General features: G+C 37.4%; 1 protein-coding gene across 1 annotated transcript in view; it reads left to right on the forward strand.

The window, feature by feature from the left end:
* LOC117920766 (ferredoxin-dependent glutamate synthase, chloroplastic) overlaps positions 1-21,376 on the forward strand; it is a 58,180-nt gene that overhangs the window by 1,988 nt on the left and 34,816 nt on the right. The window contains exons 2-10 of the mRNA XM_034838378.1: positions 3,742-4,054; positions 6,110-6,552; positions 6,638-6,769; positions 7,859-7,957; positions 8,433-8,503; positions 9,837-9,933; positions 16,432-16,524; positions 18,112-18,257; positions 18,734-18,893. Coding sequence (XP_034694269.1) covers positions 3,742-4,054; positions 6,110-6,552; positions 6,638-6,769; positions 7,859-7,957; positions 8,433-8,503; positions 9,837-9,933; positions 16,432-16,524; positions 18,112-18,257; positions 18,734-18,893 — 1,554 coding nt within the window. The remainder of the gene's footprint in view (positions 1-3,741; positions 4,055-6,109; positions 6,553-6,637; positions 6,770-7,858; positions 7,958-8,432; positions 8,504-9,836; positions 9,934-16,431; positions 16,525-18,111; positions 18,258-18,733; positions 18,894-21,376) is intronic.

The following is a 21,376-nucleotide window of genomic DNA, read 5'->3' on the forward strand; positions in this document are numbered from 1 at the left end:
CTGAGAGAAGAGCAGGATGTTTCTTGCTTTGATGGTCTGCATCTCCTTTGTCAAACACTAGTTTTGACACCCCAAAAAGAGCCAATCTTAATCTATTTAGAGGATTTGAAAGGAATAGTTAATTGCACCTTTTTCATTGGGGGTTTGTTTTGAAGTTGTACCTTGTTCATTAGTTGTATCCAGTATTCTTCCTTATATGCTTATGAAAACAATCCAAGTAAATGTATTATTTTACATCAGATTAAATTCACAAGCATGAACTTCTGTAACTGTGTCTGTGTAGATTTTGGGGACTTCCTATTCCTTCACCTGTGTCTGTGTTGGAACATAAAATTTTTGTCTGCCTCTAAATTATAACTCATGAGATATGATGCTGATTGAGTGTGGATGGGAAAAGTCACATCTCCCTTTTTTGCCCCTTTTCTTCCTGACCATAAATATGTAAGTACTAAACTTTCTATGATCGCAGATACAAGTACTTGTAGAGCAGTTCTCATTTGGTAGTGTTTCTCTATGATGATCCCATTATTATCTTGCTAAACTTCCAGTAGATTGCAAGTTATGCCCAAAATTTGATCCCTTTGTAGCAAGAAAATTTCTGGAAGAGCTCAAGCTCATGTTTTTTGTGCTTTGGAACTAAACCTGAAAATGTTATGCTAATCATCACCAATCACGAGAAGGGAGGTTAATGGAATGGTTGTTTTATTTTTTTTACTTGACCTATCTGAAATGAAGTCTTATTGGGGCAAGGATTTTCACCCTGATTTTGTGAAAATATTAATCTTTAAAAAGGGCAACTTAGAGGCTGGGATCTTTATCCTGGTTTTCTGAAAATTTTGATCTTTAGAAGGGGCAGTGGCATTGAAGATAAATGTTGGGACTTTGGGAACCTGACCATACTACAATAGGGCTGGTGATACTGTTGGCAGTTAGATGTTGAAAGTTAGATTCTTGCAATTGATCTTCGGGTTAAAAAAAAAAATTCTCTCACTTGATATATATGGTCTATGGTTAATTCCTGCAGTCTTTTTAAGCAAGATGAGAAATCTGCTAACTGTATTCTCTTTCTGTTAATGCCACTTTGTCTTTTTGGCATGGTAATTCTATTGGTAAAGGCAGCTGGAGGGTATTGAGTTGGCTCCATTGTGCCTGTTTTTCTGTATCTGGAAAGAGTGGGAAATGTGTGATCTCTAAAGGTTTGAATTTTGGAGTTGACATGTTTTTGTCAAATTTTATTTCATTGATTGAAGGATACCTTTAGGGGTTGGAAGTTTGGCTTTTTTAGATTTTATTGACAGCCTGGGTAGCAGTTGAGGTCTGATTTTGCCTATTATATTTTCTTTTCTTTGTTTTTGTACTCCTTCTATAGTTCCTACATTCTAGAATTGAGTCTCTATTTTATTTAGGTTCTCTTTTTTAGACTCTTATTTGCCTATTAAAAAAAGGAAAAATAAAAAAACCTCCATAAAATTAATAACACAAGTTTAACTAGAATAATAGTTTTGGATGGACATAGTAGCTGAAACCCACTCTTATCTGAATTGATGTTCATATATTTTTTATAAAATGTATAAGAGGTTCATTATTCATAAATGAATTCCAAGAATTTGAGCAATAAGTTAAAAGAATCAGGTATTGCATAGGTTTTCATATAGCTGAATAGAAGTTTAAGAAAAGGCCAAGATAGAATCGTCAACTTTAACCTAACAAGGTACCAGAGATGGTATCCCCCATAATCTGACCATCATGTCCTGCTCATTCATTTCAGGTCTATTTAGAATTGTCATAGTTAAAAACCTATCTCATCGGTTCTTGGGTCTATTTATCCTTTCTCTTGGAATCTAAACTTTTGTCACAATCTTTCGGATCTTGAGATAGAAGATCTTGAAAGACTCATGTCCTCTCTTTCTCACTTGCACTTACCTCCATTTGGTCCTGATTCGAGAGCTTGGTCCCATCTTCTTCAGGTTGTTCTTTTCAATCATGTTCAATCATATTGATCTAACTCCATCATTCCTTATTGATTTTTTTTGAAAATTGCAAGCCCCATGTAAGTCAAATCCGTTGCTTGGTTAGTGACACTTAAGAAGGTAAACACCAATGAAATGCTACGATTGAGAAGATCCTACAAAGCCCTCAGTCTTGATGTTTGTTTGTTGTGTATGGAGAGGGGTTAAACGATATATTACATTGTCCATTGAGTTTGGGGCTTTGGCATAGACTTTAAGCTTAGCTCATATGGATTGGGTTTCTCTTAGAAGTGTATGTGACATGATGATTATTTCATATAAAAGATTGGGAAGTACAGTAGAGGCAAGGTGTTGTGGTAGTTTGCTTGTCTTGCTTTGATGTGGGAAAGAAATGTTAGGATTTTTTAGGAAAAGGCGAAAACTTGAAAGGGTCTTTGGGACATAATTCATTCCTTAGCCTCCTTTTGGGCCTTTTGCAACACAAGTTTTAAGGGTGTTCCCCTTAATTTGATCCAACTTGATTGGATGCCAGTGTGCAGTTCCAAGGGTGTGGGCTAGTAAGGATAGATTATTTTTGTATATTCCCACATGGGACATACTTGTGGAACCTCATAGTTGTATAGATCCTTGAACTTGGAGGCTCTTACTGTTTTTTTTTTTTTTGTGTACTTTTTGGAGATCTATCACCCTTGTTTGTACTTATTTTTACTTATCTTAATATATTATACCATTGTTTCTCATCAAAAAAATGAAAAAAAAAAAAAAGTCCTGCTCATTCAACCATGACAAGAAGGTGCTGTCTTATAAACTTAAAAAATATTTCTCCTTGGTTATGTGCTAGCAATTCCATCAATAGGGTCTAACCATTCTTGTTCAAGACAATCTTTTTGCTTCTTCACAGCCTTGCCTTTATGCTACATTTGGGGTCTATCTTTATGCATGCTGTATAGTTAATGTTAGTTTGTTTTTGTTTTTTTTTTCTTGTTTGACATAACATGATGTACATGTGGATTCCTCTTTCCCATGCCTAATGTTGTTCAACTGACTTGATGATGTTGTATAGTTACAATTTTCATTTTTAATTTTATGTTCATTTATCTTTCCTGATTCCATATTTTTGGTTAAAATTCTTATATTTTCACTTTAGCTTTTTTCCCCTTCCTTCAATTATTTTCATTTAAATATGTTTTCTATAGCCTAACTAACAACGAATGGGCATCTTGGTAGTTTGAAATTACTTGAGTTGATTGCTTTCTTTCTTCTTCTTCTTCCTGCTTAGCAGATATAATTTGAAAAACCATGCCTAACAATATTTGTTTTTAGTCATCGGACTTTTACTTTTTATTTAGTTCATTCTCTGATGTTTTTTTATACCATTAAATAATTAGATTGGAACTGAATATCTGAAGCTATCAAAATCATGGTTGATTTTTATACATATGATCTACTAGGAGATTCAGCGGATGAGGATTAAAGTCATCATAGATTTGATCCCTTCTGTGATCAGGATGTAATCCACTAAAATTTCTAAAAGAGTTGGTACAACCTGGGTGCACAGAGTGTCATCCTTTTTCCTACCATATTAATAGCATTACATCCACTTTCTTCTTCTATTTGTTCTTCATGTGAAGCTATTAATTTTTTACTTTCTTTCAGAATTTGGAGTAGCTCACTGTTTCATTTTATTTCTTTCTGTTTTTTTTTTTTTTTTTTTTAGCCCAGCATGCTTGTAAAAAGATTGTTTCTTATGATCTAATCTTATGCTTATAAGGTTGCAAACTTGGATGACATAATATCAGAGAGAGGAGCTTGTGGAGTTGGATTCATTGCTAATTTGGATAACAAAGCATCCCATGAGGTTGTCAAGGATGCCCTTGCTGCCCTTAGCTGCATGGAACATCGTGGGGGCTGTGGAGCTGATAACGACTCTGGAGATGGTTCAGGATTGATGACTTCAATTCCATGGGATCTATTTAACAATTGGGCCAAAGAGCAAAGGATTGGTTCCTTTGATAGGTTGCATACTGGTGTTGGAATGGTTTTTCTCCCCAAAGATGATGACCTTATGAAAGAAGCTAAAACAGGTGATTCTTTAGAGAACATTGAATCAAGTTGACCCTTAAAATTTTTTCCATGCATTTCGAATAATGGCAGCATGTCTATGTCATTGTGATCAATTGTTTACCTCCTGAATTTCATTTATGGTTTGCAAGATTTTGCATATTATGTATAGGTATAGTATTTATATCAGTTAATGGTGATTCATTCCTCTTGTGTGCTGTTAAGCCTTCATATTGCACTAAAATTTGAAATGAGTAGGAATACCCCAAGGCAACTCTGTAGGCCATGTTTGAGTATGCAGCACAGAAATGGGCCTTGTAACAGACTAGTTATTTGGCTGCTTTGTTATTACAGTTTCAGTCAGTTATTCACAATATTTCAAATATCTTAATTTATTTGAAATTAAAGATAATGTACTAAAAGGTTTTTTCACCCTTTTATTTGAAACTTGTTTGCTCACGTATAATTTAATTGGACACATTTAATTTCTAGAAGATTTCTAAATTTTGTTTTTGAGAGTGAGAGATTGTAGAACTGAAAGGGATATTGTGGGATTGAAGTTTTTTACTTTTTCAGATAAGTTGCCTTGGTTGAAAAACAATTAGAACTGGTTTAAACACGACAGTTTTGTCAAACTCATGTTAGGCATTGCTGTGGAATTTGGGCATTTTTTTAAATGGTCTGCACATAGGCTAAACAGTTATTCAGTGCTCTAGGTTGCAAGAAACATATTAAGCTGCACATTTGAAGGTTATGAGAAAAATTTACCATTTATTAATCACATCTCATCCACAAGAGATGAGAAAAAATTAAAGCAATAAAAAGATTAATTAATTAAAAAAACCCAAAGCTTTCCAAGCCTTTTTTTTTTTGATAGGAAACGACAAAGGGATATATTGATAGAAGAAAGAAGTACAAGAGAAGGATGAGGAATCCTCCCACCAAAGAAAACTAAAGCTTTCCAAGCCTTGATTCCTTGATAATTACTAAGCTCTCTCTGTATCAAGGATAAGTTAATGTTTTTTGGTGATATTCGTAATGTGTCATGGGTGTGTGGCCACTGCCATGGAAGTATTACCTCCAGGGAAGTTGACCTGTTCAATCAAGACAGCTTTTAGGTCTTTTAGATGAAATGTTAGAATGCTTTACCACTTTGCAGTTACACTGCAACTCCTGCTTTCAAGATATAAAGAAGGTCCAAAAACAATTAAAAAAAAAATCATTTATTGACTCTATTAACAACGAATAATAATGTATTGCATGCCATTTCATGTGGTTGATTGCCCAAGAGCCTGGGCTACCACCTGGAATACCACTAGGGCCGTTGTGAAGGCTCACTGAGGCATTCTGAGTGACATATAAGATTAATCCTGAGAAGTAAGTCCCACTTTGGACTATGTGTATGATAAATGGGAACGGACTTAATATTTAAAATGAGAAAAAGGAAAAAAAGCCTTACAACCGTATATGGTAGAATGCTGATGCAATCTAAAAGTGGAGCCTTATTTTTGGTATATTTAATTTTAAACATGGTTAGCTCATCAGTGCGGCGATAGGGTTGAAATGAATGTTGGTTGTCATAACGAATCTAATTTGGTTTAATTGAGCTGAGATTGATCCTAGGAGGCTTAGATCTCTAACCTTTTATATCATATTGGCATGTTTGAGCTTTAAATGCATTATATTCTTTGGGGTTGGTGACGAAGTGTGCTATTGCTGTTTATTAATTAACCGGACAAACACAACCAGGGTTTTCTTAAGTCATTGAAATTCTAGTGCATCCTTATCTCATTTTGCATGATATGAATCTTAAAAGTTGTAATCCCAACCTTAGCAACAAGATCAATTTTAATGTGATTGCTAGCTGATATAGTACTTATTTGTTTAAATTACTTCTTTCTGCATGATTACTTCTTCCATGCCAATGTCTTTCCATGTGTACTCATCTATATGATTCATCTCTTATTTATTGGTTTGACACTGTCAGATTGTATTGCAGTGAGGTCTACCATGGGATAGATCTTTCTGTTGCACATGTTATCTGTTCTCCTGATCATAAATTTTAATTGTTTCTGTAGTTATTGATAATAGTTTCAAACAAGAGGGCCTTGAGGTGCTTGGATGGAGGCCTGTTCCTGTAGATATTTCTATAGTTGGTTACTATGCTAAAGAAACCATGCCAAACATACAGCAGGTATTTGTTAGAGTTGTTAAGGAAGAGAACATCGATGATATTGAAAGAGAACTATACATCTGTAGGAAATTGATTGAAAGAGCAGTGAAGTCAGAAACTTGGGGAAATGAGCTTTACTTCTGTTCGTTATCCAATCAAACAATAGTTTACAAAGGAATGCTTCGCTCGGAAGTTCTTGGAAACTTTTATTTGGACCTTAAGAGTGATATTTATAAATCACCTTTTGCCATTTATCATCGGAGGTACAGCACAAATACTAGTCCAAGGTGGCCTCTTGCACAACCGATGAGGTTACTTGGTCATAATGGAGAGATCAATACCATACAGGTTGGAATTCTTTTTTGTTATCATATGTATTAGGCATATACAAGTTGTTTCTGATTCATTTTACATTGCCAAAATCCTTATACAGGGGAATTTGAACTGGATGCAATCTCGAGAGGCCTCATTGAAGTCGCCTGTTTGGCGTGGTCGAGAAAATGAAATTCGTCCTTTTGGTAACCCAAAGGCATCTGACTCGGCAAATCTTGATAGCACCGCAGAAGTATGAGCTATCACCCTTATGTCCAGATCATTTGCATGGTTTTTGCTGTATGACTTTTTTTTCCCTTTTTTGGTTAAGAATGCCATATTTTTAAAAAAGGATGCTTTTCAATCAGATCCTTGCTTCCATCATATATCCTCTAGCCCAATGAGAGAGGCTCTCTTCTCCCAAATATCTTTTGACATCTTTCAATTTGGAAGAAATGGTTGATTGTGTGGTTTTCCACTGTTGATTTGCAGCCTCTATTTTATCCCTTCTCTTCTTGTTGGCTGGGTTGTAATTGGCATTTTCAGTTTTTTCGGGGATCTTCAGATTTTGATGTAGATGCTTTGGATACTATGCATAGATGTTTGGAAATCTTGATCGTCACTGTCCCTGTGTTATCTAGGAGTAAAAAATTTAACAAGGGGGTAAAAGTTCAATCAAGGAGATTTTCTTTTTAGCTATAGTCTCTTTTTTGTTTATGTGCTGTTTTGGTTTCCCATTGTAGTCGTGGGGTTTCTTTGTGGCACCCTAGCACGTTTGCTTTCTTTTTTCTTTGAAATCAATAATTTATTTATGTATCCCTACCCATCAATGATTGTCATGTAAACACTTGTTGACATCAGCAATTCAGTTTATTAAAACTAATCTTTTTTTTTTTTCCTTCTGAAATATGTGATGATCATGCATGTAGTTGTGTTTGTATTATCAGACCTACCATATAGACCTTAGACTCTTTATGGCCTTATACTCTGATTGTTTCAATTTGCGTTTAATTTGGAAAGATTGTTTAATAATTTTCTTTCCTGTCTAATTTGTAAGCTTTTAGTTGGTGGATGTAAGAGCTTGGTTTTTAAGATGGTCCATGTTGAATTTCATGTTTTTCTTTTCCATTGTACTATACATTTTGGGGTTTTTAGGGTGCCTAGAACATTTCACAAAAGTTTTTGTTTATTTTTTCCAACTTTATTTTAGAGCAAGTTTCATCTGATGTTCTTTTTGAGTTGTTTCTCAAGGATTCTAATTTTCAATATTCTAGTTAATTTTGTTCTCTTTGTACAGAGCTTCTCTGTCTGACAAATTTCTTTGTTATCTCTTCCTATTCAGTTGTTGATAAGAAGTGGCCGTTCTGCTGAGGAGTCTCTAATGATTCTGGTCCCGGAGGCCTACAAAAATCATCCAACTTTGATGATTAAATATCCTGAGGTATTTTTTAGCTGGCAATTATAGTTTAAATGATTGTGCATCAGTAAATATGCTTTTGGAGAAGCTCTTGTGGTTTAGTACATTATTAATGTCTCTCTTTACTTAACTTTTACTTTTTTTAAATACAAGTTTACTGTGGTACATTTTGAATTTATTAAATACTTTCAACTTAACTCCATTAAATACTGATCTAAATCTGAACCTTTTTGGATCAGCTAAACAAATGAAATTTTACTCATCATCTCTGTCTGGGTTCATATCTCTGTTAATGATAGCAGCATGTGCTTTTGTTTGTTGGCTCAACCCATGTTCTGTTTATACTTCCTCTTGTCCTTGTATTTTCTTCAAGTCAAATATTGATATTTTTCCAGTTTTCCCTATATAATTAACTAATTATGCCCACTCTTTGACTGTACTGATCTTTGTCCAATTTAAGTTGATATCAGATGGTAAATAGTCAGTTTTTTGGTCTCAGGTTGTTGATTTTTATAACTATTACAAGGGTCAAATGGAAGCTTGGGATGGACCTGCCTTGCTTTTATTCAGGTAACACTTTCAAAGACAACTTTCATCATTTTAAAGGTTTAGCTGAGGTATCATTAACATCTTCTCTTGCTTATAGGATCAAACAGTCTTAAACATAAAATCCAGGTATTTAGTTAGGAAAGATATAGCCCAATGTCACTTGTGATATATAGTGAAAAGCTATAATTGTGAAAAGATCAACTGGGGCAAACTAGTGGCGACAATTATACTTGTGAAGAGCCTAAGAAGAATTCAAAACCTACCTAAGGTAAGTTTTTGCATCATGGCCATCCAGTGCGTCCAGTAGAAGTGCATTCCTTCTCTCATGGAGGATATGGGCTTTATGCAGTGTGTAAGAAGCCTCATTAAGAAGTGTGCACATGAACCTGGTGAAAGAAGTTTGGGTCTTATCACTGTTGACTTTGATGCGTGTTTAGTTCATGTTTAGTCACTATTACTGAACCTAGTGAGGAATTTGCTTACTCCTGATTTGAAGGATCATTATACCATTATACTTAAGGAAACAGAAAAACTATGGTTTCAGCTTAGCTCCTTCTCTAGAACCTTGCAGGATCTGCTCTTCACACCACATAATATGTAGCATGACTGCTGAAAAAGATTAGGAGCATACTTAATTACTCATAGTCAATAAAACTAAAATAAAATGAAACAAAGTAAAAGGATTCAAAAATGTGTGAAGGCTGGAATTCCACGCCATTTAGTTATCCAAGTCCAACCAAACTGGGCCTGTTTGGCCTTTTGATCCTCTTGGATGCTCCTGCATTGGAAGGGGGAGAACTTATATGGCATTAGGCATTATATAAGTGCATTATTGTGTTGTTGGATACATACATGGAATATGGATATGATACCATATGTACATGCTGGAATGGCTATATTTAAAAGATAGGACATTGAGATGTCGATGACACATCAACATATTAAACATATCTTTATTATAGCTTATAAGAGTGCATGTCGATAATATATACTCCTTCCTTCTCTCCCTTTCCTCCCCTCATATCATATAAATATGCATATACATTTTTATTTTGTATATATTTCTTTACAATTATATATAGCAATAAGGATATTGTTTCTCTCTGATATTGCTCTGGTATAACTTTGTATGTGTCAAACAGAACTATGAAATCAAAACATAAAATTTTTCATAGATTTATTTTCATCGTATATAGTAGTGTCATTATATTACCTGAGAATCTAATTGGGATTCTATACCTAACCTTTTTGTCCTTTTTTAAAAAATATACTTGTGGACTAGTCCATTGCAATTCTTTTTCCCCTTAGGTCATTGCTTTGTCTGACCATTGCTATTCTCATTCATATGGTGCAGTGATGGAAAAACAGTCGGAGCTTGTCTTGATCGGAATGGTCTTCGCCCGGCTAGGTATTGGCGGACAATAGACAATGTTGTCTATGTTGCATCTGAGGTGTGGTTCAAATCTTTGGTTGCTCAGATTTTCTTGGCTTCTATTTAGATGCTAAGGCTTTGGCCTAGATTTGGGCTTTTAGAGGATGGGTCTCAGGAGCTAAGCTTGAACTCATGCTTGCCTTCTGTGATCTCAGTTCTGAATCAGCATAGATTTGGCTTATTAATTAAACTGCATTTTTTTTAGTTCTATTTTTGGTTTTTATAGTTTATTTTTATTCAACATATGAACAATATTTTTAACAGATAAATACAATGAACATATCCAATTTCTGTGGCTTTCTAACATCCTATTTCTTCAAAATTAAAGAAGAAGGTTGATGCTTCTCTTAACAGCAAAATAAGATGCTGAGAAAGTTGGGTTTTGTTCTTGGGATCATATGCTCCAAATTTTTTCCTAAATAGTTTGTGATCTTATGGAATCACCAAATCATGTATCATTATCCTTTGATACTTAGCAGTCTTTTTTACCTATTTGTCTGTTTCCGTGATGATCTTTGTTTTGAGAATTTCCTTGAAGAAACTCCCTGATTAAAAGGTTGATTATCATGAATTACGTAATATTTTTTATGAAGAGTCTACTATCCACTTAAATACTCCTTTGTTCTTCTAGAAGTTTCAGCAGAACACTTCTTTCGTGGAATATTCAAAATATTTAGTAAAATGAATTTGAGAACTAAACTGTTTGTGCACTATGAAAATGCCGTTATCTCATTGGGTGAGGTAAATGTTGACTGATGTTGCACTATTATCATTTTGAGTCAACAAGAAAAGGGAACAAGGACAAAATATTGCATGCATGTTTATTGTTTTTGAAATGTCATGCTAACATGGAATCATGAAACATTGTCTCATAAAAAATGGAGTAGCCACATGGAAATTCTGCCAATTCTGTATTTCGTCATTAGATTTTTTATGAACTAGAATGCTATACTATCTGTTGAATATAATGTATTTATAGTATATAACCTTTCCTTGTTAATATAGGATACATGTATGGTAGTTAGGACTCCTAGCCTTGTATATATATATATTTCTCAATTGTAAGTAGATCATTACATTAATGAGAATTAAGGTCTTTCTTCTTTCTCTCTCTCTCTCAACATGGTATCAGAGCCAAGGAAGAAAACCTAATTCTTTCTTGTTTCCCGTGTCATCAACTCCGGGAAACCTTCCGGTGACCGTGTTTCATTCCGGTCACCTTTCCCATCTTCCAATACTTTCCGGTCATTCGGATCGTCGACAGAAACTACTCACCGCCGGCGAACTTTTCCGGCGAATTTTCCGGCGAGCTTTTCCGGCGACTTTTCCGGCGACGTATTTTTCCGACACCGACTATACCAGAAGGAGCGCCTGGAGGAGATCTACAACTTTTGTGAAGGCACCGGCACCAAAATCCCATCCACGCGCCGTCCACGCGCAAATTTCCGGCCGGCGACTGAATCTCACGCGCCGGCGCGTGAGGGCGCGTGAGGCCTTTTCCGGCGACGCGCCTCCTCCTCCAGCTTCGCCTGACGCCGACCAGCCTCCCTACCTCCCTGGTTCTCCCATCCGAGCCCTGCACATACCTCTTTTGGGGATTTTTGTCTCCGTCGGCCCTCCAAACAGCCTTTCCGGCGAAGCTCCGACTACTTTTTCTCCACTCCAATCCCTGCACGTGCCTTGGGAAGTGTTCTTCTACCTTTCTGGTGGTACCACGCCGCGATCTGAGGCCGTCTCCCTTTTTCGGTGGTGCCACGCCGCAATCTGAAGCCGTATTAGGGCTCTCTTCGATCCAAACATACTTCATTCTTCAGATAAGTAGATATGACTACTAAAAATTCCATTTTTTCCGCTGTTATATCTGGATCTCCTATGATTACTTCGGAGAAATTGGTTGGCAGTGACAATTATCTTTCCTGGTCTGCGTCTGTTGAACTTTGGTTTATGGGTCAAGGATATGAGGATCACTTGATTACACAGGAGGCAGATATCCCTGAGGTTGACCGCGTACAGTGGAGGAAGATAGATGCACAGTTATGTAGTGTATTATGGCAATCGGTTGATCCCAAGATTCTTCTTCATCTTCGGGCCTACAAAACTTGTTTTAAATTTTGGACTCAGGCCAAAGGATTATATACGAATGATATCCAGCGTCTTTATAAGGTGGCTTCTGCAATTGTCCATCTCAGCCAACAGGACTTGGATCTATCTACTTATATTGGCCAGATTGCCTCTCTTAAGGAGGAGTTCTTGACTGTGATGCCTCTTACTCCTGATGTTGGGGCTCAACAAACACAGCTTGACAAGTTCTTCATGGTTCTTACTCTTATTGGCCTCCGTCCGGATCTTGAGCCTGTCCGCGATCAGATTCTTGGTAGTTCATCAGTTCCGTCCTTGGATGATGTGTTTGCTCGCCTCCTCCGTATCTCCTCCACTCAGACTTTGCCATTTGATAGCACTTCAGATTCTTCTGTGTTAGTTTCTCAAACTAACTCTCGAGGAGGCCGTAGTGGTACCCGAGGTAGAGGTCAACGTCCTCATTGCACCTATTGCAATAAACTTGGCCACACTCGCGATCGTTGCTATCAGTTACATGGACGACCTCCTCGCACTGCCCATGTGGCCCAGTCCTCTGATTCTCCGCTGCCTCAAGCTCCGAGCTCTTCCGCATCTCAGGCTTCTGTTGCCTCTGTTGCCCAGCCTGGTAATGCCTCTGCCTGCCTTACCCACACATCTTCTCTTGGACCCTGGATTCTAGATTCTGGAGCTTCTGATCACTTATCTGGTAATAAGGATCTTTTCTCCTCTATTACTACTACCTCTGCTTTACCTAATGTTACCTTAGCTAATGGTTCTCAAACTGTGGCTAAAGGTATTGGTTTGGCCCTTCCTCTGCCTTCTCTACCTCTCACTTCTGTCCTTTATACTCCTGAATGTCCTTTTAATCTTATTTCCATCAGCAAAATCACTCGTACTCTTAATTGCTCTATTACCTTTTCTGATAAATTTGTGACCTTGCAGGACCGGAGTACGGGGAAGACGATTGGCATAGGACGTGAGTCTCAAGGCCTCTATCACCTCACCTCGGATTCATCTCCTGCAGTTTGCATTTCCACTGATGCTCCTCTCCTCATTCACAATCGTCTGGGCCACCCTAGTCTCTCCAAGTTCCAGAAGATGGTCCCTCGTTTTTCCACTTTATCGTCGCTTCCGTGTGAGTCATGTCAGCTTGGGAAACATACTCGTGTCTCGTTCCCAAAGCGTTTGAATAATCGGGCAAAGTCTCCTTTTGAGCTTGTCCACACTGATGTTTGGGGTCCTTGTCGGACTGCGTCTACTTTAGGATTTCAGTATTTTGTCACTTTCATTGATGATTATTCTCGATGTACTTGGTTATTTTTAATGAAAAATCGAGCTGAGTTATTCTCTATTTTCCAGAAATTTTATGCTGAAATCCAAACCCAGTTCAATGTTTCTATTCGTGTGTTACGCAGTGACAATGCCAGGGAATATTTTTCAGCCCCATTTACTTCGTTTATGTCTCATCATGGGATTCTTCATCAGTCTTCTTGTGCTCATACTCCTCAACAAAATGGGGTAGCTGAACGCAAGAATCGACATCTTGTTGAGACAGCTCGTACTCTCCTCCTCCATAGCAATGTTCCTTTTCGTTTTTGGGGGGACGCTGTTCTTACCGCTTGTTATTTGATTAATCGTATGCCCTCCTCTGTCTTACATGATCAGATTCCTCACTCCCTTCTCTTCCCTGACCAACCACTTTATTTCCTTCCTCCTCGTGTCTTTGGTTGTACTTGCTTTGTTCATATTCTCACTCCTGGACAGGACAAGCTTTCCGCCAAAGCCATGAAGTGTCTCTTCTTGGGATACTCTAGACTTCAGAAGGGTTATCGTTGTTATTCCCTTGAGACTCATCGATACTTTATCTCCGCTGATGTCACCTTCTTTGAGGACTCACCATTCTTTTCCACCACTTCTGAGTCTCTTCCTGTTTCTGAAGTCTTGCCTATTCCCATTGTCTCCCCACCTGATGCTATGCCTCCTCGGCCACTTCAGGTTTATCATCGTCGCCCTCGTGTCGTTGCTCCTCTCCCTTTTGCTGAGGCACCTGCTGACTCACTTCCTATCCCTTCGGCTTCACCTACCCCGGCTCTGCCTTCTCCTAATGACTTACCCATTGCTGTTCGGAAAGGTACTCGCTCTACTCGTAATCCTCATCCTATTTACAATTTTTTGAGTTATCATCGATTATCTTCACCCTATTCTGCTTTTGTTTCTGCTATATCCTCTGTTTCTCTTCCAAAGAGCACCCATGAAGCTCTTTCCCATCCAGGCTGGCGACAGGCAATGGTGGATGAAATGGCTGCTCTGCACTCTAATGGCACTTGGGATCTTGTTGTTTTACCCTCGGGTAAATCTACCGTTGGTTGTCGTTGGGTTTACGCAGTTAAGGTTGGTCCTGATGGTCAGGTTGATCGCCTTAAGGCCCGCTTAGTTGCTAAAGGCTATACTCAGGTTTATGGTTCTGATTATGGTGACACATTCTCTCCGGTTGCCAAGATTGCTTCTGTTCGTCTGCTTCTCTCCATGGCTGCCATGTGTTCTTGGCCTCTTTATCAATTGGATATTAAAAATGCCTTCCTTCATGGTGATCTTGCCGAGGAAGTTTATATGGAGCAACCTCCTGGTTTTGTTGCTCAGGGGGAGTCTGGTTTAGTATGCAGGTTACGCCGTTCTCTATATGGCTTGAAACAATCTCCTCGAGCATGGTTTAGCCGTTTTAGTTCTGTTGTTCAAGAGTTTGGCATGCTTCGCAGTACAGCAGACCATTCAGTTTTCTATCATCATAACTCTTTGGGGCAGTGTATTTATCTGGTTGTTTATGTGGACGACATCGTCATTACAGGCAGTGATCAGGATGGTATTCAGAAACTAAAGCAACACCTTTTTACCCACTTTCAGACCAAAGACTTGGGGAAACTCAAGTATTTCTTGGGAATTGAGATAGCTCAATCCAGTTCTGCTGTGGTCCTTTCCCAAAGGAAGTATGCTTTAGACATCCTGGAAGAAACTGGTATGTTAGACTGTAAACCGGTAGACACACCTATGGATCCGAATGTCAAACTTGTACCAGGACAGGGGGAGCCTTTAGGAGACCCCGGGAGATATCGACGGCTCGTAGGTAAATTGAACTATCTCACCATTACTCGTCCAGACATTTCTTTTCCTGTGAGTGTTGTTAGTCAATTCCTACAGTCACCATGTGATAGCCATTGGGATGCTGTAATCCGCATTCTTCGATATATCAAAAGTACACCAGGCCAAGGTGTGTTGTACGAGAACAGAGGTCATACTCAGGTTGTTGGTTACACAGATGCAGATTGGGCTGGCTCACCCACAGATAGACGTTCCACTTCAGGGTACTTGTTTTTATTGGAGGTAATCTAATATCTTGGAAGAGTAAGAAACAAGATGTAGTGGCCAGATCTAGCGCTGAAGCCGAGTATCGAGCTATGGCTTTGGCAACATGTGAACTCATATGGTTGAGACATCTTCTTCTAGAGTTGAGATTTGGAAAGGATGAACAGATGAAACTCATATGTGATAACCAGGCCGCATTACATATTGCATCCAATCCAGTCTTTCATGAAAGGACCAAATATTGAAGTTGACTGTCATTTCATTAGAGAGAAGATCGCATCAGGATGTGTTGCTACAAGTTTTGTTAATTCAAATGATCAACTAGCTGACATCTTCACTAAATCTCTCAGAGGTCCTAGGATTAATATATTTGTAACAAGCTTGGTGCATATGACGTATATGCTCCAGCTTGAGGGGGAGTGTTGAATATAATGTATTTATAGTATATAACCTTTCCTTGTTAATATAGGATACATGTATGGTAGTTAGGACTCCTAGCCTTGTATATATATATATTTCTCAATTGTAAGTAGATCATTACATTAATGAGAATTAAGGTCTTTCTTCTTTCTCTCTCTCTCAACACTATCTAAATTCTTATATAAGAGAAAAAATTCTATTATGCAGGGATTCTGAAATACGTGTTAAAAAATTCTTGTGAACCAATTAGTGAAGTTCTACATAGTTGGTAGTTGCCGTAAGGAGTATAAGTATTCTGGAAATACGTGGAGTTGTATAGATGCTGAACTTGAAAAATGTATTATGATCCAGATACTTCATAAATGTCCTGTGTATTGCATGGAGTAAGTTCCATAGTCATAAAATGTTCGAAATAGATTTTCCATTTTTCAAATGTGAAAAAATGGTGAAAGGATGCAACAAAATGGTGATCACTGAAATGAGATAGCTTCTTTTAGACTATGATTCATATGATGCATATTATTGCTGTGTTATGTCACCTGTTACATTTTTTTCTGCCAAGCACCTGTACATTTAATGATGGGCTTTTGCAGGTTTCTAATCTGGTTTTTGATTCAATTAGAAACTATTTCAATCATACTGATCTATACTTATCTAGGTTGGTGTTCTACCGATGGATGAGTCAAAAGTTGTAATGAAAGGCCGTTTGGGTCCAGGAATGATGATATCTGTTGATCTAACAAGTGGACAGGTTTGTACAGTAGTTCTTTTTCTTTTTCTTTCTTTTTATTTTCTTTTTGCATTTGCATGGTACCTCAACATGATCATTGTCCTTTTCAAGTTTTACATTAATCCAGTTTCCCTAATTGTTTTAATTATAAAGCTTCTGAAGGGTTTCTCCTTGGACAAAGTTAACTTGTTACAAAACTACTTGAAATGAGCATATTGGTTTGTGAATGAATTTTGGTTTTAATCAGTTTTATATATACCTTGTGACTATTGCCTATACAATCAATTCTATCTTTAACTTGTTGAACTGCTTGAGCACTGTATGCCCTGGTTTCTCTGTGATGCTCTGTTATGCCACATTTGCTATCCAGGAAGTCATTGTCTGAATGAGCTGGGAGAGGCCAACTAGAGTTACTTGCATCAAGAGTGATGAGGATATTTGCAAATTTGTTTATGTGGTGAGCATACTGCTATGGTCTTATTAAGAGAAGTCTTCTGAGAAAGGGTGGGAAAAAGGCTAAAGTAGATAATACGTGCAGTATGAATAAGCTGAGATAGGCACTTTGGAGTAACTTGCAATGAAGGGTGTTAGATGATATTTGTGTCACATGCTGAGCAAATCACTGGGGTTTTTGGAAGTTATTTTTGACTCTCCTGATGACAATAAATGTTACCCTTAATTGGTTTTTGGAATTCTTTTACCTTGCCACTTCCCCAAATGAGTTGTGGCCATGAAAAGCTATAAATAACATGGCCCAGATTAAAAAAACAGACTTGCCTTTGACAGTGAGGAGCTGTCGGTACAAAGGCTGAAAAACTTCTTTGGTTGTACTTTTTGGTCTTGGACTAAGTCGTGTATAGATGAAGGGCCTCTTCCTTTAATCAATTTTTTTGATTGGTTGGGCTCTAGATGAGGGCGGGTGGTGTTTTCTGTAACTCCTCTATTTTGTAGATTCTACTATGAGGCGATAGCTTTATACTTCTTGTATGCCTTGGCCTTTTGGGCGCCCTTTCTTATTCGATTCAATCTTGATTTTACCTATCAAATATATATATATATGTGTGTGTGTGTGTGTGTGTATGTATATACATTGTCAAGTTGACCTAGATATTTAAAAGAACAGCAAGAATCTGAAAGTTGCAGCATGGAATGTTATTTTGGATACTCAAGGTGTAGTTGATGCTTGATATGCACTCATTGCCATATAGCAAATAGATGGTCCTCAGTCATTCCAATTATCAGGAAGCTTAGATTTCATCACATTGTGGAGGATGAGCTGACAATGGGAACATGAGCACCCTCTTTTTAAGAATATTGGAGCAGGTCATTTTTGTTACATTTGAAGAGTCATCATAAGAAATTCATCAAAACAAAAAAAAAAAGTCATCATAAGAAACCTTAGCGATTATTTTTGAATGTGGTGCCTCATAACTATTCCTTTTATTCTATTTTCGAATTTTGGGAACAAAATTTGTGTTGATTAATTGCTGTACTAGATATAGAAAGACATGAGGCTTTTGATTCTTGTTTTATGTCTTGGGCATTTCAAATTGTGGTTTATGAAACCAAACAGACTTATGAAATAATGGTTCTTGTTCTTAATTTCAGGTGTACGAGAATACGGAAGTCAAAAAACAAGTGGCCCTGTCAAATCCATATGGAAAGTGGGTGAATGAGAACATGCGGTCTCTGAGACCTGTGAACTTCCTTTCAGCTACAGTTATGGACAATGAAGGAATTTTAAGACACCAACAGTATGAATTTTGACTTCATTAGCTGTTTCAAGATGCTCCATACTTGGGTAGCATTGGTACTTAGGGATGCCATGTAAAGATTTCTTAAATTCTATTATATGCATATGATTATAACTGTAGTCTAGTCAAAAGACTCAAAACTTACTGATGTGATAGCATTGTATATTTTATAATTGTTTTCCTGATTATGCTAATATGCAGTTCATTTTAAAGCAGAAATCCCTAGTTTTCTGCTTGAAGAGTATTCTGTTTTTCATAAAAATGGGCAATAAGTGAAAGGTCTGTGAAAAGACAATACTGAATGTGCTCATACAGGGTTTGCTACCACATTGAGCCGATTTGATTAAATTTTTTTTCAGGACCATTCAAATTTTCTTTTAGTAATTTGGTGATGATTAAGGACTTGTCTTTGGATTATATTTTTGCACCTTTTATGCTCTTATGGTGCTCACTTTTTTTAGCTTCAATTGGAATAGGGCATATGGCTACTCAAGTGAGGATGTCCAAATGGTTATTGAAACTATGGCTGCCCAAGCGAAGGAGCCTACATTTTGTATGGGAGATGATATTCCATTGGCAGTAATATCTCAGAGGTCTCACATGCTTTATGATTATTTTAAGCAACGCTTTGCACAGGTTTGTTAGAATTTCTTGACAGTTCCCAATGCAGTTGTGAAGTTATAAAATGGCTGGCTCTGTCTTAGTTTATTTTTCTCTGGATTATGATTTTTATTTTACATTATGTTGATTCTATGTTAGAGATGACAGGGTGCTTTATATATATATATATATATATATATATATAAGAAACAAAGACGTATTGACTTGCTGCTTTATTTCCATTTACTTGCTTTGAGGTTGATGACATCCCTTCTTTTGTTCTCTTTCTTCTCCTCCCATCCCATACACACTTGCACAAATTTTTTGTAAAAATTCTGTTGAATGTCAAAATTCAATAAATTCTTTAATACATAATCTTTAGGCGAATTATAAATTATGTTTATTGTAAGATAGTTACCTAAGCATTAATAGTTTAATTTAAAAATAATCTTAAAAGTTATAGGGATCACAAATCATGTTATAGTGAATGTCTTTTTTAGATATGATACTTGTTAATATTTAATTTTTCAGAAGGAATTTTCTATTAATTTTGTTTTCTAAGTAAAAGGTTCAGAAGTTGATCATGCTTGGTGGAATTTTTGAGAGAATGAAAGTTCTTGGAGAATTATAGGATTTCCCTACCTAGGGAGGATAGAAGTATTGCAATCAAATCACAAAAATAATTGAACTCCACTTTGTCTGTTATTTATTTATTTTTTTAAATGTTGAACTACAAATTTTCCTAAAAACTTAAAACTTGTAAGATTTGGGCACATAGTGTTTATCATGCACTCTAACACCCTCCCTCACGTGTACCCTCTATTTTTTTGCTTATATGTGGGCCTTTTTGGCAGCATTGCTGGGATATGGTCAAGGAAGAGGTTATGGTTTTTTCTAAGGAATTTTATGAACAAAGTTGTTTTGAGAAAAGCCTCAATGCAACATTTCTAGTGTTGGTGCCAAAGAAAAGAGGAGCTGAAGGGTTGAAGGATTTCAGTCCGATAAGTTTGGTGGGCTGGATCAATTAGATTAGTTGGTGCATATCAATTCCAAGGTTCTTGGTGCTAGTGAATGGTACTCCTTTAGGGTTTTTTTTCAAAGCTCTAAGGGTTTAAGGCAAGGGAACCCACTTCTTTGTACTTGTTTGTTCTAGCCATGGAGGCGTTCAGTTGCCTTCTTGGAAGGGTAAGGAAGGGCGGGTATTTGTCTAGTTTCAAAGTGTTTGGTACAAATGGGGAGGGTTTGGAGATTTCCCATTTGTTGTTTGTAGACGATACTTTGGTATTTTATGAGGCCACTCCTATCTAAGTGACTTACTTGAGTTGGTTACTCATGTGGTTTGAGGCCATTTCGAGGTTGAAAATCAATTTAGATAAGAGTGAGCTCATTTCGGTTGGAAGGTGATGGATGTAGAGGAGATGACTTCTAAAATTGGATGCAAAGTGGGTATGCTCCCAACCACTTTTTTGGGGCTTCCACTAGGAGCTGCCCATAACTCGGTGGTGGCTTGGGATGGGGTTGAAGAAAGGTTCCAAAAGAGATTGGCAATGCGGAAAAGACAATATATTTCTAAATGGAGAAGGTTAACATTGGTTAAGAGCATGTTAACTAGCTTGCCAATCTACCTTATGTCACTGTTCCGGATGTCAAGGAGAGTTTGTTTAAGGTTGGAGAAAATCAAAAGGGATTTTTTGTGGGGAGGTGGGTCTCTAGAGAGTAAGCCTTGTTTAGCGAAGTGGGCTATTGTTTGTTTAGATAAAAGAAAATGAGGTCTTGGAGTTAGACGCCTTCACTCTCTAAATAAGGCCCTTATTTGCAAATGGATTTGGCGCTTTGCTATATGGAAATAGATGTCCTTTGGAGAGAAGTTATTTGTGGTAAATATAGAGAATTGGAAGGGGAATGGTGCTCTAAGGAAGTGAAGGGCAAATATGGCGTGGGGCTATGGAAGACTATAAGGCATTTATGGGAGTTAGTTTTTTCTAGAGTTTTCTTCATAGTGGGCAATGAGAAAATGGTCAAGTTTTTGAGAGACAAATGGTGAGGTGATGAGCCTTTATGTGTGTCTTTTTCCTCCTTATTTGCTCTAGTTGGCTTTAAAGAGGCATGGGTGGCCAACTTATGCCTGCACTGGCTGGATTCCGAACTTCTCTAGACCTCTCAATGATTGGGAGATTGAGACTGTGGAGTGTTTCTTGTTAAAGCTTCAAGATAAGGTGGTGGATGTAGAGAGAAAGGACAAAGTGTTTTCGGCGGAAACAAAGAGTGGATCCTTCTCTGTTAAGTCCCTCTATTCTATCCTTGAGGTAGGAAGGGTAGAGTCTTTCCAAACAAGTGTTGTGTGGAATGCATGGGTTCCCTCAAAGGTTAGCTTTTTTGCTTGGGAGGCAACATAAGGGACAGTTTTGACTTTAGACCAATTACAAAGGAGGGGGTGGTCTTTAGCCACTAGATGCTCTCTTTGTTCTTCTTATGAGAAGCCGATTAATCACATACTCTTGCATTGTGGAAAGGCAAGG

This window comes from Vitis riparia, chromosome 8 (genome assembly GCF_004353265.1).
Source record: "Vitis riparia cultivar Riparia Gloire de Montpellier isolate 1030 chromosome 8, EGFV_Vit.rip_1.0, whole genome shotgun sequence".
Taxonomy (NCBI): domain Eukaryota; kingdom Viridiplantae; phylum Streptophyta; class Magnoliopsida; order Vitales; family Vitaceae; genus Vitis; species Vitis riparia.